This window comes from Dermacentor variabilis, chromosome 8 (assembly GCF_050947875.1).
Source record: "Dermacentor variabilis isolate Ectoservices chromosome 8, ASM5094787v1, whole genome shotgun sequence".
Taxonomy (NCBI): Eukaryota; Metazoa; Arthropoda; class Arachnida; order Ixodida; family Ixodidae; genus Dermacentor; species Dermacentor variabilis.
This window is the reverse complement of record NC_134575.1, coordinates 155,726,500-155,740,451: the sequence shown is the minus strand read 5'-3', so window position 1 is coordinate 155,740,451 and position 13,952 is coordinate 155,726,500. Positions and strand designations below refer to the sequence as shown.

At 46.3% G+C, this 13,952-nt stretch overlaps 1 protein-coding gene across 7 annotated transcripts in view; it reads left to right on the top strand.

Annotated features, from left to right (window-relative positions):
• The window catches only part of LOC142590689 (nuclear distribution protein nudE-like 1), a 400,224-nt gene that overhangs the window by 183,639 nt on the left and 202,633 nt on the right, over positions 1–13,952 (top strand). For all 7 annotated transcript variants that reach the window (XM_075703108.1, XM_075703106.1, XM_075703107.1 and 4 more), the window contains exon 5: positions 1,701–1,746. In XM_075703108.1, coding sequence (XP_075559223.1) covers positions 1,701–1,746 — 46 coding nt within the window. The remainder of the gene's footprint in view (positions 1–1,700; positions 1,747–13,952) is intronic.

Genomic DNA, 13,952 nt, shown 5'->3' with positions numbered 1-13,952 from the left:
GAACAAAGGACTGAGCCGGCTCGTGGCCGTTTATTACTAAAAAGGGCTTCACACGCCAGATGACACCTCCTGATTGGTCCCAGCTCGTCACATGACAGAAGGGGGGTGCGCCATCTAGCTAAACTACTACGAAACATACATGTATGATAACACAGAGATCTGGCAGGGGGCGACACTATACTACAATTCCCAAAAAACATGCTCTTTCAGCACCTACGGCATCACGAAACTGTTACCGTGGGATAAGCTTTTTGGATGCTAGATGGAGTCACGCTACGCTCAAGAGCAATAGGCGCCCACCACGGCAGCCTGCCCTTGTCACACTGGCACAGGACGTTTCATCTTCCAGTACTTGCAGGTTGTCACACATAGCGTCCTCTGCTGTCGCTACCAACCTTAGTGCAATAGGCATCTTCATTGATCTAGCTGTTTGACCACACATGTGATGTGGCACCAGCAACCCAAGCTTTACAAGATGCCTGCTGCATGAGTGGAAAACCAGCTGCCAAACCCTCTCCCTTTTCTCCTCTCCACTAGGGTCGGTTGCGAGCACATGTCGCTGGTGGAACCACTGGGTACTACCTCATGTGGCTTTTGAAATTTTCTTCGGGCATGTGCGCTTATTTCGAAGGCCACTAACCTTCATCATAACTCAGCATATGTTTGCAAGAATTTCAGGCGACAGCTATTCTTGTGCCCAACAACCAACCTTTAAAGTGCACACCCAAAGGATTGTGCCGACCATAGTTTCACCGTGGTGCCGACCATGTAAACACCATGCGCTGGGTCATCAGCCGTCGCTACTGCCCGCCGCCCGTGGTAAGAGTGTTGGTCATGAATGCCACCTCGCGATGCTTGTTTACAACTGATGACAGGCCCATTCTGCTGGGAGTGCGAGCCATTCCGCAGGCATCTAGTAAAGGAGGTAATGTCCAAGCGCACTGCTGCTTTCTGCTGCAGGTCGCGCAAAGTGAGCGTCGTGTTTTGCTCTGGCGGCATCGTATTCCGACGTTGCCCACTAACTTAGTGTCGTTTTGGTTTCCCATCACCCACTATGCAAGAGGAAAATGACATAGTTGCACCTTGTGCTGTTTGGGCCTCACTAGGTTGTCTCTTGCGAAGTGGGCACGTTTCCATCGAAAGAGATCATTGACACGAGCCACATTTGAGGAGCGCAAGCTTGCCAAAACTGCAATAACAGTGTTGGCTGCACGGGCTCTACCAGATTTGCATGTGTTGGCAGCTCGTGCTGCAGTGCTTTACATTACCTAAATTTTGATTGTAATTGAGTCTGCCAAATTTGTGAGTGACTTCGATTGTATGTATTCCCAGTTAGTGTGTTTCTTCTCGCATTTTTTTCCAGAACCTGTGAACAAGTTTTACTGTACCTATTTTTGTGGGGTCACCTTTCATGCGATGCAGCAAGAAAATAAAATAAAGATAAATGTGCAGTGAAGTTTAACTGTGTGCGTTAAAGATGAACTTGTGCTTCAACAAGGTTTTCCTTTAGACAAGCCCAGCACGCCCTCAATAGCCGAACAATTCAGTCTCATCCTCAGTAGAGAAAGTGTTAATGTGGCTATTCATTTTTCTAATTTTCCCAGTTTTCTGGGACCTCTTGAAGCTATAATTGCATGCAAAATAAAGTGCCAATGTTCTGTAGAGTTCTTATTAAGCGTGGCTGCCTTTTTCCTTTCCAGGGCAACTGTGGCATCCTTGGAGGAATTTGAGTCCAAGCTGAATCAGGTGAAGCACCTTCCTCTCTGTGAGCCAATGCTTTCGTCATCAGCTTTGTCCTTTGAATGTCTTTTATCTAGTTAAACATCATGGTTTTGTTCCCAAGGCTATGCATCACATTGTATCAGTTATTTTTCTCTTTTCTTTCGTCACTCATTGCGAGGTTAAACGCATTTTATGCAACTCTTTTTCATCGCATCACCACACTACTGTGCATCAACAAATGGGGCGATTACTGAATCAGTGGCATTCATGCATTTTACTGTGCCAAGCAGTTATGAGGCTCATCGCCGTTTTTGTGAGTCTATTGCACTTGGCTGTATTCACACGTGGTTAGAATGACATGAAGTGAGACATCCAACTCACACCCATCTTGCACTCCCAGGTAGGCAGCAGTGGTGATGTCTCTACATTGGAGATTGGTGGGGCCAAATAAAATGACTGGCTGCTTTGTCGTGGCTAACTTCGAAATTGAAAGTTTATTTCTTTTCAATGAAAAGAGGGCACCAACACAGAAGGCAAGAGCCTGACAAGGTCCTGGTCACCCGTGGAACAGCTGGCATTGGGCATGAGCACTTCACAACAAATTCACAATAAATTTCTGAAGCCTTGTAAAAAGCATGACGCAGTAAGTTAACATGCTTGAAATTTGTAAAAGAAAAGAATAACTAAATCGCATACACAACTTATCATATAAGTGGTATAAAGATACATATTTTTTTTTTTACAAACATAAAAATGTCAGTCCTAAAACACAGAAACAATATCGCAGAGCTTGCAACATGTGCGTTGTAGAAAAACATATTAAAGGTAGTAAAATAAATACAGTCTGTCGTATAAATAGATATCTCATTCCGTTTGTTCCAATAGGCGTTGTTAGATATGGATCCTTTTCCTGGCATCTTTCAAGTTCACCAGACCATATTGATTTGCCGTCGCACCCAATTAAGGTGCACAGAAGTGCGTTTAACACATTCTCGGACCTGTCAGACAAGTGGGCGACCCCAACCTGAGGTGTCGCACGTCCAGACAAGTTGGCGACCCCCACCTCGTGCGCCGCACGTGGAGCTATTGTCCCATTGCTTGACTTTTCCCGAAAGTGCAACGGGAGCCTGGCATGGTTCCAGGTAACCTAGGTCCCGAGCGAAGCTGTTTTGCAGCTCTGAAAGGTCACTTGAAAACAGCCCCCATCCGCCGATTGTGATGGCGCTTGCAAGCCATCAGGCAACACCGGTGGCAAGTCACCCATCCTACAGTGGAGTCCTTGGAGCAACCCTCATCCACCAATTGTGACAGCACTTGAATGGGCACCTACCATTGGAGGAGAATGACGACACCTGAGCAGGCTCGACGATTGGCCAAAAATGACATGGCCCCGAGACAGCGAAGGGGTTAAAGCCAGAGACAGGGAGCAGAGGATTCCCTCATTCATTCATCTCTTTCGGGCTTCTTGCCATGGGCCGCAGCGTCCGATTTGCTGCCGCCATCAATTACTTTATGACTGTTAATTACTTCATGTTATTACTGTAAGTAATGTAAATAAACCTCTAGTTTGCATCTCAATATCCTCCTCGACATCAGCCAACTCCCGCACTCAACGGCAAGATCCAATAACTGGGGGACAGCGGTGGGATTGTCCTCCAGATCCAATAACTGGTGGCAGCAATAAGGATGAACCTTCGTCCAAAGAAGTCCTGAGGAACTGGGAACAGCGAAGAAAAAAGCCTTCGACCCAGGGTGCCCTGAGGAACCGGGAACAGCGAAGAAGAAAGAGCCTCCGTCCAAAGAAGTCCTGAGGAACTGGGAACAGCGGATTGATGAACCAGATGGCGGGGTGCTGCATCCATAAGTGAGCGCGTGGTTTTTTTTCCTTTTGAATCGCCAGACTTCAAATGTTGCCTGATTATTTTGATAGTTCTAAGAATCGGGAATTTGTTGCATATTGTGTGTTTGCACAAATTATTTAAGGAAAACAGCTCTAACCACCAGTCCGGGCAGCTGCCATATATCTTAGAAGGTTGACGAGGTCCGACTTGTTGTGAGACGAGTTGGGAGTCGAGGCGGACGAACAGATGAAAAAGCCAGCTATAATAAAGGCAATTCAAGATAGGGGCAATGATTGTGAAAGCATTAAGATTGCTTGGGAGGTGATACAAGAAACATGTGAGCGTGAGCGTCAAGAACGTGAGAGTGAGCGTCAACAACATAAGAATGAACGGGAGTGTGAGCGTAAAGAACTTGAGAGTGAATGTGAGCATCAAGAACGTGCGCGTGAGCAAAAGCAAGAGAAAGAGATGGCAGCATTGAAAAAACAGATACAAGATATCACAAAGAGAACGGCTGTCTGAAAATTGTGTAGGTAGTACAGAGCAAAAGAATGAGGAAGCATCTAGCGGATTTTCGCCAAAAGCCAACGAAATAAGTATTGCCTGTGAGATTAACAGCACATTCATAGGTGAACAGAAAGGGCTAGCTGCTAATGATGCCTTAATGGCAACAGAGGCCGTCAAAAGCTGTAGTGAGAGTGACGAAGTGCTGCGCCAACAGAGCATTGTAGAGACAGCTAGGCCAGCTGTAAATGAATTGGCACAGTCACCGTGCGTGTGCATCGCAGGAAATGTTAACGAGGTTGTTAACGAAGTAGAGAGCACTGCTGACCCAACAGACGTGAGCAGCCATGTCGATTCAGATCTGCGTGCAAAGTGAAGTGCCAGCTGGACGATGCACTTGAGGGCAATTCACGAGCTACGTAGCTCAAGGGAAGACAACTGCATGGTTCAGGGATCGGTGCAGCTGTCCACCAGTCTAAGTAGCCAAGAGAAGGATGATTTAGTTAGGAATAATTTGGACTGTGCGCGTGAAACAGCGATTGAGACCGACGAGTTGTGTGCCGATGCACAGCGCGAGCTGGGCGGTGCAGTAGAGGGCAGTTCCCAAGAGCGCAAGTTGCATAGCTCGAGTAAAAACTACTGCATTGGTCCAGATTCGGTTGAGCTGTCCACCAGTTGAGGCAAAGAGAGAGTTGATTTAAAGGAAACTCACTCAGACTGTGCGGGTAGGAGAGCGATCCGGGCCGACATTACGTGTACCAGCCAGCTTGAGGCGCGAGAAGGTGGCATGAAAGGGAGTTCAAGGAAAAAGCGCCGTAGAAAGAAATGTAAAGATCGGAATGGTGGTGAATAATGTAGCGCAGCCATAGACGGCGACCGAAGCAAAACGGCTGGGCGCGAAGAAAAAAAAGGTGCAGTCGTCTTTGACGACCTGTGCATATCAAGCACGTTCGAGCCACCGGTCAAAAAGGGACCGAGAAGCATTTTCTGCGTGGACGCGGACAAAGGGCATGGGGCACTTATGTTCCTCAGGCATGGGGCAGTTATGTTCCTCGTCGTTCCGTCATTCTTTTTGGGGGGCAGCATGTAGTGCGAAGGAGCGCAAGGTGGCAAGATGAGACAAGGTGATAGGGAGTCGCGACGCGGTCAGTCGAGTTCGTGACGAAAGCCTGGCGCCAGGTCGCAAATTGGCAGGAGACTGTAACATCTTGAAGGAGCTGATAGTGTGTTGGTCCTTTTGTTGTTCTTGGTTAGCCACAATAGCTTTCAAACCACGACCACCTAGAGTATGGCTCAAAAGTATGAGTCAGTCGTAAACGTGTGGAACAGGAAACGAAAACAACTTCCGTAGAAGTGAAATGTTTTGTTTTATTTTTTAGCCTTAGATAAGCCTTAGCCTTAGATAAGTACGCCACTGCAATAGGGTAGGAACAGGCTGTTCGTGAAGTTAGGCCACTTAAGTTATGTTCGGTTGTTTTCATTAATTGTTGAACTTTCTTCCCTTTGTTTTGCAATGACAATATCACTCTGGCCTTGTAGGCATTCGAGGAGATATGGAAAGCAGTTTAGAAAGGTGGTTGGAACTGCTTTATCAAAATTGGGGAAAGAAAAGATCAGGATTCATTTTTACCTTTAATAGCCTGGCGAGACAGGGGTGAAGAGCCGGCGCTTGCACGTGGTGCAGCGCTATGTTGTTTTGTTTGTTTTACGTACATTCTCCAGGGTCCAGGATCCCGAAGTTCTTCACACGAGGCTCGTCACCAGTACCCTACAAGTGCTATCAGCGTTCCTCACTGCCAGCGAATTGAGTTCACCGGCAATTCCGAACTTCCGGAGCGAGGAGGAGCTCTTAGATACGGACCATTTTCCTGGCATCCTTCAAGTTCGCCAGACCACATTGATTTGCCGTCGCACCCAATTAAGGTGTGCAGAAGCGAGTCTAATACGTTCCCGGACCTGTCAGACAAGTGGGTGACCCCAACCAGAGGCGTCGCACGTCCAGACAAGTTCGCGACCCCCACCTCGTGCGCCGCACTTGGAGCTATTGTCCCACTGCTTGACTTTTCCCGAAAGTGCAACGGGAGCCTGGCACGGTTCCAGGTAACCTAGGTCCCGAGCGAAGTTGTTTTGCAGCTCTGAAAGGTCGCTTGAAAACAACCTCCATCTGCCGATTGTGACGGCGCTTGCAAGCCATGAGGCAACGCCGGTGGCAAGTCACCTGTCCTACAGTGGAGCCCATGGAGCAACCCCCATCTGCCAATTGGGACAGCACTTGCACGGGGCCTACCATTGGAGGAAAATGATGACACCTGAGCGGGCTCAATGATTGGCCAAAATAGACGTGACCTTGAGGCACCGAAGGGGTTAAAAGCTAGAGACAGGGAGCAGAGGATTCCCTCATTCATTCATCTCTTTCGGGCTTCTTGCCACGGGCCGCAGCGTACGATTTGCTGCTGGCCATCAATGACTTCGACTGTTAATTCATGTTATTACTGTAAATAATGTAAATAAACCTCCAGTTTTCATCTCAAAATCCTTCTCGACGTCGGCCAACTCTCGCACTCAACGGCAAGATCCAATAACTGGAGGACTGTGGTGGGATTGTCCTCCAGATCCAATAGCGTTTTCTAATTGTAGATTTAAAACGTTCTTGTGGAAGGTATATTGTGGAATTGGTACATAAGAAGCCGATCAATGAGTTAGCGAAAAGAAGGAAAATAGAAGAATTCCAGATCAAGCTACAGGACAGGTATTCGGCTTTAACTCAGGAAGAGGACCTTAGTGTTGAAGCAATCAACGGCAATCTTGTGGGCATCATTAAGGAGTGTGCAATGGAAGTCGGTGGTAACTCCGTTAGGCAGGACACGCGTAAGCTATCGCAGGAGACGAAAGATCTGATCAAGAAACGCCAGTGTATGAAAGCCTCTAACCCTACAGCTAGAATAGAACTGGCAGAACTTTCGAAGTTAATCAACAAGCGTAAGACAGCCAACATAAGGAAGTATAATATGGATAGAATTGAACATGCTCTCAGGAACGGAGGAAGCCTAAAAGCAGTGAAGAAGAAACTAGGAATTGACAAGAATCAGATGTATGCGTTAAGAGACAAAGCCGGCAATATCGTTGCTAATATGGATGAGATAGTTCAAGTGGCTGAGGAGTTCTATAGAGATTTATACAGTACCAGTGGCACCCACGACGATAATGGAAGAGAAAATAGTCTAGAGGAATTCGAAATCCCACAAGTAACTCCGGAAGAAGTAAAGTAACTTTGGTAGCTATGCAAAGGGGGAAGGCAGCTGGGGAGGATCAGGTAACAGCAGATTTGTTGAAAGATGGTGGGCAGATTGTTCTAGAGAAACTGGCAGCCGTCTATACGCAATGCCTCATAACCTCGAGCGTACCGGAATCTTGGAAGAATGCTAACATAATCCTAATCCGTAAGAAAGGGGATGCCAAGGATTTGAAAAATTATAGACCAATCAGCTTACTGTCAGTTGCCTACAAACTATTTACTAAGGTAATCGCAAATAGAATCAGGAACACCTTAGGCTTCTGTCAAGCAAAGGACCAGGCAGGATTCTGTAAAGGCTACTCAACAATAGACCATGTTCACACTATCAATCAGGGGATAGAGAAATGTGCGGTATATAACCAACCCTTAAATATAGCTTTCATTGATTACGAGAAAGCGTCTGATTCTGTCGAAACCTTAGCAGTCATGGAGGCATTAAGAAATTAGGGTGTAGACGAGCCGTATGTAAAAATACTGAAAGATATATATAGCGGCTCCACAGCCACCATCGTCCTCCATAAAGGAAGCAACAAAATCCCAATAAAGAAAGGCGTCAGGCAGAGAGATACGATCTCTCCAATGCTATTCACAGCATGTTTACAGGAGGTATTCAGAGACCTGGATTGAGAAGAATTGGGGATAAAAGTTATTGGAGTATACCTCAGTAACTTGAGTTACGCTGATGATATTGCATTGCTTAGTAACTCAAGGGACCAATTGCAATGCATGCTCACTGACCTGGAGAGGCAAAGCAGAAGAGTGGGTCTAAAAATTAATCTGCAGAAAACTAATGTAATGTTTAACAGTCTCGGAAGAGAGCAGTAATTTACAATAGGCAGCGAGGCACTGGAAGTCGTAAGGGAATACATCTACTTAGGGCAGGTAGTGACGGCGGATCCGGATCATGAGACGGAAATAATCAGAAGAATAAGAATGGGCTGGGGTGCGTTTGGCAGGCATTCCCAGATCATGAACAGCAAGTTGCCATTATCTCTCAAGAGAAAAGTGTATAATAGCTGTGTCTTACCAGTACTCACCTACGGGGCAGAAACCTGGAGGCTTACGAAAAGGGTTCTACTTAAATTGAGGGCAACGCAACGAGCCATGGAAAGAAGAATGATGGGTGTAACGTTAAGGAGATAAGAAGAAAGCAGATTGGGTGAGGGAGCAAACACATTAATGACATCTTAGTTGAAATCAAGAAAAAGAAATGGGCATGGGCAGGACATGTAATCTGGAGGGGAGATAACCGATGGTCATTAAGGGTTACAGACTGGATTCCAAAGGAAGGGAAGCGTAGCAGGGGGCGGCAGAAAGTTAGGTGGGCGGATGAGATTAAGAAGTTTGCAGGGACGACATGGCCACAATTAGTACATTACCGGGGTAGTTGGAGAAGTATGGGAGAGGCCTTTCCCCTGCAGTGGGCATAACCAGGCTGATGATGATGATGATGAATATTCAGTTTCAAAGGGAAATTGATTCATTACCGTGAAAATTTGATAGCTTACTGTTTGCTTTCTGTAATTGGTGCGTGTGATTGGAACAAGTTTACGTTTCATCTGGAAGGTATATCGGCTGCTGGAATTATCTGGACAAGAAAAGAAGAATTTATGACAATGGATGTACTTAGAGACAGAAATTATATACTTCTATTACTTTAAGGATGCCGTGTGTATCTGAAATAGCGGTGTGTTAGGTAAATCTGAAGGTCTGCCATGAAACCCCTCAATAACACGCAAAGTGCATTTATGAATTGAAATTAGCTTCAGGTAATTGCTGGATGTCATAGTTCCCCAAACAATATTACAGTATGATGACCTTGAGTACAGGGGTGCGTAATACATGGATATCTTTAACCAGGGGGGCAACATATGAGGTATCTTATACAAACAACCGACTGTTTTACTTTGATCAGACATTAATTTGGTGGTGTGAAAATTCCAAGAAAGATTCTCATTGAACCAAACACCAAGAAATTTCTGGTTTGAAACTTGCTTTAATTCAGTATGCTCATAGACAACTTTCAGAGTGACACTTTCTACTCTATTAATAGGATGAAAAATAATGTAGTTTGTCTTTGATAAATGGTTTAGCCTATTGGTCAATAACCACTTATGTAGCTTTCTTAAATATGCATTTGCAATAGCTTCCATTTGTGACAAGGAGTGGGATAAAAAAAATATACTCGTATCGTCAGCATACATGACCAGATTTGGCGATTCGGTTATGTTAATGATATCATTTATGTGCACTAAAAGCAATGACGGTCATAATATTGATCCTTGAGAAACGCCATGCTGAATTGCCAATTTCTGTGAGGGTAGGCCATTAACCTGAACATGCTGCAATCTGTTATTTGAATAGCTCTTTAGCAAGTCAGATGCAATGCCATGTATGCCATAACTGTTAAGCTTCTGTAGCAGGGTGTTGTGCTGAACGCAATCAAATGCCTTTCGAAAATCTTACAAAAGATCAAGAGTGTACTGTTTCATTTCGATGTTCTTAATAATTTTGTCTTTTACTGTTAACAGTGCCTGCTTTGTTTATTTGTTTTTCAGGAATCCATACTGCGAGGAATAATAACATTGAACTTATGGAAAAAATTTTTGAGACTAATATTAATGACACCTTCAAAGACTATTGATAAAACGGGTAGAACAGAAATGGGTCTTTAATTAGATATGTCATCCCCAGCTTTATAAACTGGACACACGTGCTATCTTCAGCTGATCTTGGTACACTCCGCTTTCTAACATACGATTTGCGATGTAACACAAGACGTCGCATATTAAGGAAGGCACACGCTTCAAAGGTACTGCTAGTCTATGATCATGCCCAGGTGAAATATAATTTTTTACCTTATGAACTAATGAAGCCATTTCATGAGCAGTAGTTGGCATAAGCGCAATAGAATTTTGTAAGGGAGTGATTAGATTAGAAAGTGTGTCTGGCACTGAGGTGGTCACCGACGGACATATAGAATCTGCTACATTAATGAAAAAAATCATTGAAAGTGGTTGCGAGATGAGAGCCTGTAAGTTCACCATTGACCGTCATAATACAAAGGGATGGCTCTGAATTACATTTGTTAGTTTAAAAGGTAATTCCATGCCAAACTTTTCTACTGTCAGACTACTTTTGTAAACCGATCAGTATAGTAAGTAGATTTAGCTACTCTAATATCCTGGTTGTTTATTCCTGTATTTTTTTTAATTCGATGAGGGTGCTGGCATGATGGCTCTTGGTAAACTTGTGATACAAATGGTTTTTCATCTTAATTCTTTTGTGTAGTTCCAGAGTCATCCAAGGCTTTTTTAAACTTTTGGCAAGTTTTAGTTTATTTTAGTGGGAACGAGTTTGGGGGAACGAGCACATTTGGACGAGTTAAGTTGCAGCTTCGCCTTTCGAAATACATCAAGTATAGTTGTTAGACGCTCAAGGTGAGTGTCGAACGTTGGCGAGAAGACGATGACGTCGTCAAGGTAGCAGAGGCATGTGGACCATTTGAAACCTTGGAGCAAGGAGTCCATCATACACTCGAAGGTGGCAGGGGCGTTGCATCATCCAAATGGCATTATTTTAAATTGGTATAGGCCATCAGGTGTGATGAACGCGGTTTTTTCTCTGTCCATATCATCAACAGCAATCTGCCAGTATCCAAAACGAAGTTCAATAGAAGAGAAATAGCTAGAAACATGCAGGCAGTCAAAGGCGTCGTCTATACGTGGGAGCGGATAGATGTCTTTCTTAGTAATGTTGTTCGGATGACGGTAGTCTACACTGAAGCGCTACGTGCCGTCCTTCTTCTTAACCAACACCGCTGGTGACATCCCGGTACTCGAAGAAGGCTCAATGATGTTTTTATCTAGCATTTTGTTCACTTCACTTTGAATTACTCGGCGTTCCAACGCAGAAACTCGATACGGTCATCGGTGAATAGGTGTAGCATCGCCAGTAAGAATCGGATGCTTGACCGTGAGCGTCTGGCCTAAAGGGCGATCGTTGAAGTCGAAAATATCTCGATAGGATAATAATACTTGGCAAAGGTCTTCAGTCTGCGTTGAAGACAGGTCCGTCACAACCATTTTCTTTATGTTGGGAACGGTGCCCGAGGTTGGCGCGGGGGTCCTGCGGAGCTCGCAAGAACCATCGGTCGATAGTGCTGCCATGTGATGGTCGCCGAGACAATCAACGTTGGCAAGGCAAATACCTTGCGGTAAAATTTGCTTTTGCCAATCCAAAGTTAAAGATAGGCATGCGAGTGCAGTTCGCAGTAATAGTAAGTATACTGTGAAGCACGCTAATGGCAAACTGTAGTGGAATGTCGGGCAGAGGAGTGACGAGGTACTCACCTTCAGGAACTGGTGGGGAAGCCAACAGTTCAATGTAGGCTATCGACTTTGGCTGCCGGCGAAGAAAGCTGGTGGGGCATAAGCAGCCCTCGGGTGCGTCGGAAGCTTCTGCGAGAATCGGTAACTCAAGGCGAACAGTACTGGCAGAGCAGTCAATTAGAGCAGAATGCGCAGGGCGAAAATCAAGGCCGAGAATTAGGTCGGGGGGGCAACGAGCAATCACGGTGAAGAGCACAGGAATTTGGCGGCCGGCGATGCTGACATGTGCCGTACACATTCCGATGATAGGCACAGTACAGCCATCCGCAAAGCGGACGACGCGTGCCGACTTTGGGGTGAGGAGCTTGTTCAGTCTTCATCGGAAGACAGCACTCGTAATAGAAAGATGTGCTCCTGTATCGATGAGTGCCGTGACAGGATAGCCGTTAACGTCAAGAAGGTTTTGGTTCGTTGGTAACGTGAGCAGAAGATTTGAGGGAAGGGTCGACAACGCAGCTTCACCTCCAGACACTGCAGTACCTAGTTTTCCGGCTGGATCCGGGAGGTGATAGGCGGTGAAGAGAAGCGACAGGGTTGGGGCGAATGAGACTGATGGCGTCGAGGTGAGGGCGAGCGTCTGTAGCGAATGTTCGGAGCAGGAGCATCAGTGGTAGTGGGTTCATAGCAGGTAGTATAGGGAACGGAAGGTCCAAAGGTGTGGGAATAAGCAGCGGTGTATGTCCGAGGAGGTGTTGGCCATCGGTTGCGGCAGTAACGATGGCAGTAACAGCAGTGAAAGCAGATTGGCCTGTCATCAGGGGTACGCCATTCGGACGGGTTGCGGCGAGATGTGGCAGAAAAAGACTGCCGGGGACGAGGAGGGCCGCTAAAGAACTGGGGAACGCTGGGTTGAGAAGTTGAATACACGGAGTTCAGACCCATGTTCTCAAATTCCTGTCTGACGATGGCCTGAATCATCGCAATCGTGGTTGCTGGTGGATCGGGAGGTGTCGCTGAGATAGCTGGCGAACAGTCGGCCTCGAGTTCGTGGCGAACAATACAGGTTACATCGTCACAGGTGGTAGTCTGATGCGGCGGACCTTCACATGTCGACGTAGCAGCAGTGTTGGGTAGCCGCGTGATGTGTGAGATACGGCGGGTCTTAGCTTGTTGAAGGCGACGGCATTCTTTTATGATGGCGTAGATACTCGAGACATTGCCGAAAACAAGCTAATTGAAAGCGTCGTTGGCGATGCCTTTTAGCACATGCACCACTTTATCTGCTTCAGACATAGCATTGTCAGCTTTGCGGCATAGAGCCAGGACTTCGAGGATATATGAAACATATGGCTCTGTAGGCGTCTGAACATGAGACGCAAGAGCCTTTCTCGCAGCAACCTTGCACCCAGTGGGGTCGCCAAACAGTTCCCGTAGCTTTTCTTTGAAAGTGTCCCAACTGATTATCTCGTCCTCATGCGTTCAGTGCCACATGCGTAGGGTGCCACCGAGATAAAAGATGACATTGGCGAGCATAATGGTTGGGTACCACCTGTTATTAGCGCTGGCATGCTCATAGAGCTTGATCCATTCGTCAACATCCTGTCCCTCCAGGCCAGAGAACACAACTGGGTCGCGATGTTGGGCAACCGTGACGATTGTAGCAGTCGGACTAGCCGAAGCCGATGCAGAGGTGGGCTCGTCACTGGGAGACATGGTGACAAGCTCAATGTACCGACCATTTCAGAGTTCCATGGGGAGGACGGGGATTGCTAACCTCCACCAGAATATTAGGTGTGGAAAGACACAGACGAAAGAGGTATTTACAGGCTATTTACACTGGAGCCAGAGAGCCAGGCCGACATTCGCTCGCACCAAGGGCACAGACCCACTTTGTCGTCTCGCGGCAACTCGTCTCTTGAGCATCTCTCGTTAATATCGTAATAATATTGGAAAAAAAAGAACAACAAGTTGAACAATAAAAATTGAGAACCGTAAGAAATGTGGCAGCAGTGCGCAGCGCGCAAAAAGAACAAGAAATTGCTGCCAGCAGGTGCTTACCTGCAAAAACAGATACCTTTAGTAGATGATAGCGCAGCCAGTGCCCTGCTGCCAACTAAGAAGACAGATGAGGCTGCGTCCGCTTTAATGACCCCGGGCGACAGCTGGCCCACGCTGATTGGTTGATTGATGCTTGTCACTCTGAAGAGTTGGCATGTGCTGAACAGAGAGTGCTCCTTGCAGCAATCTACGGCGCTAGCT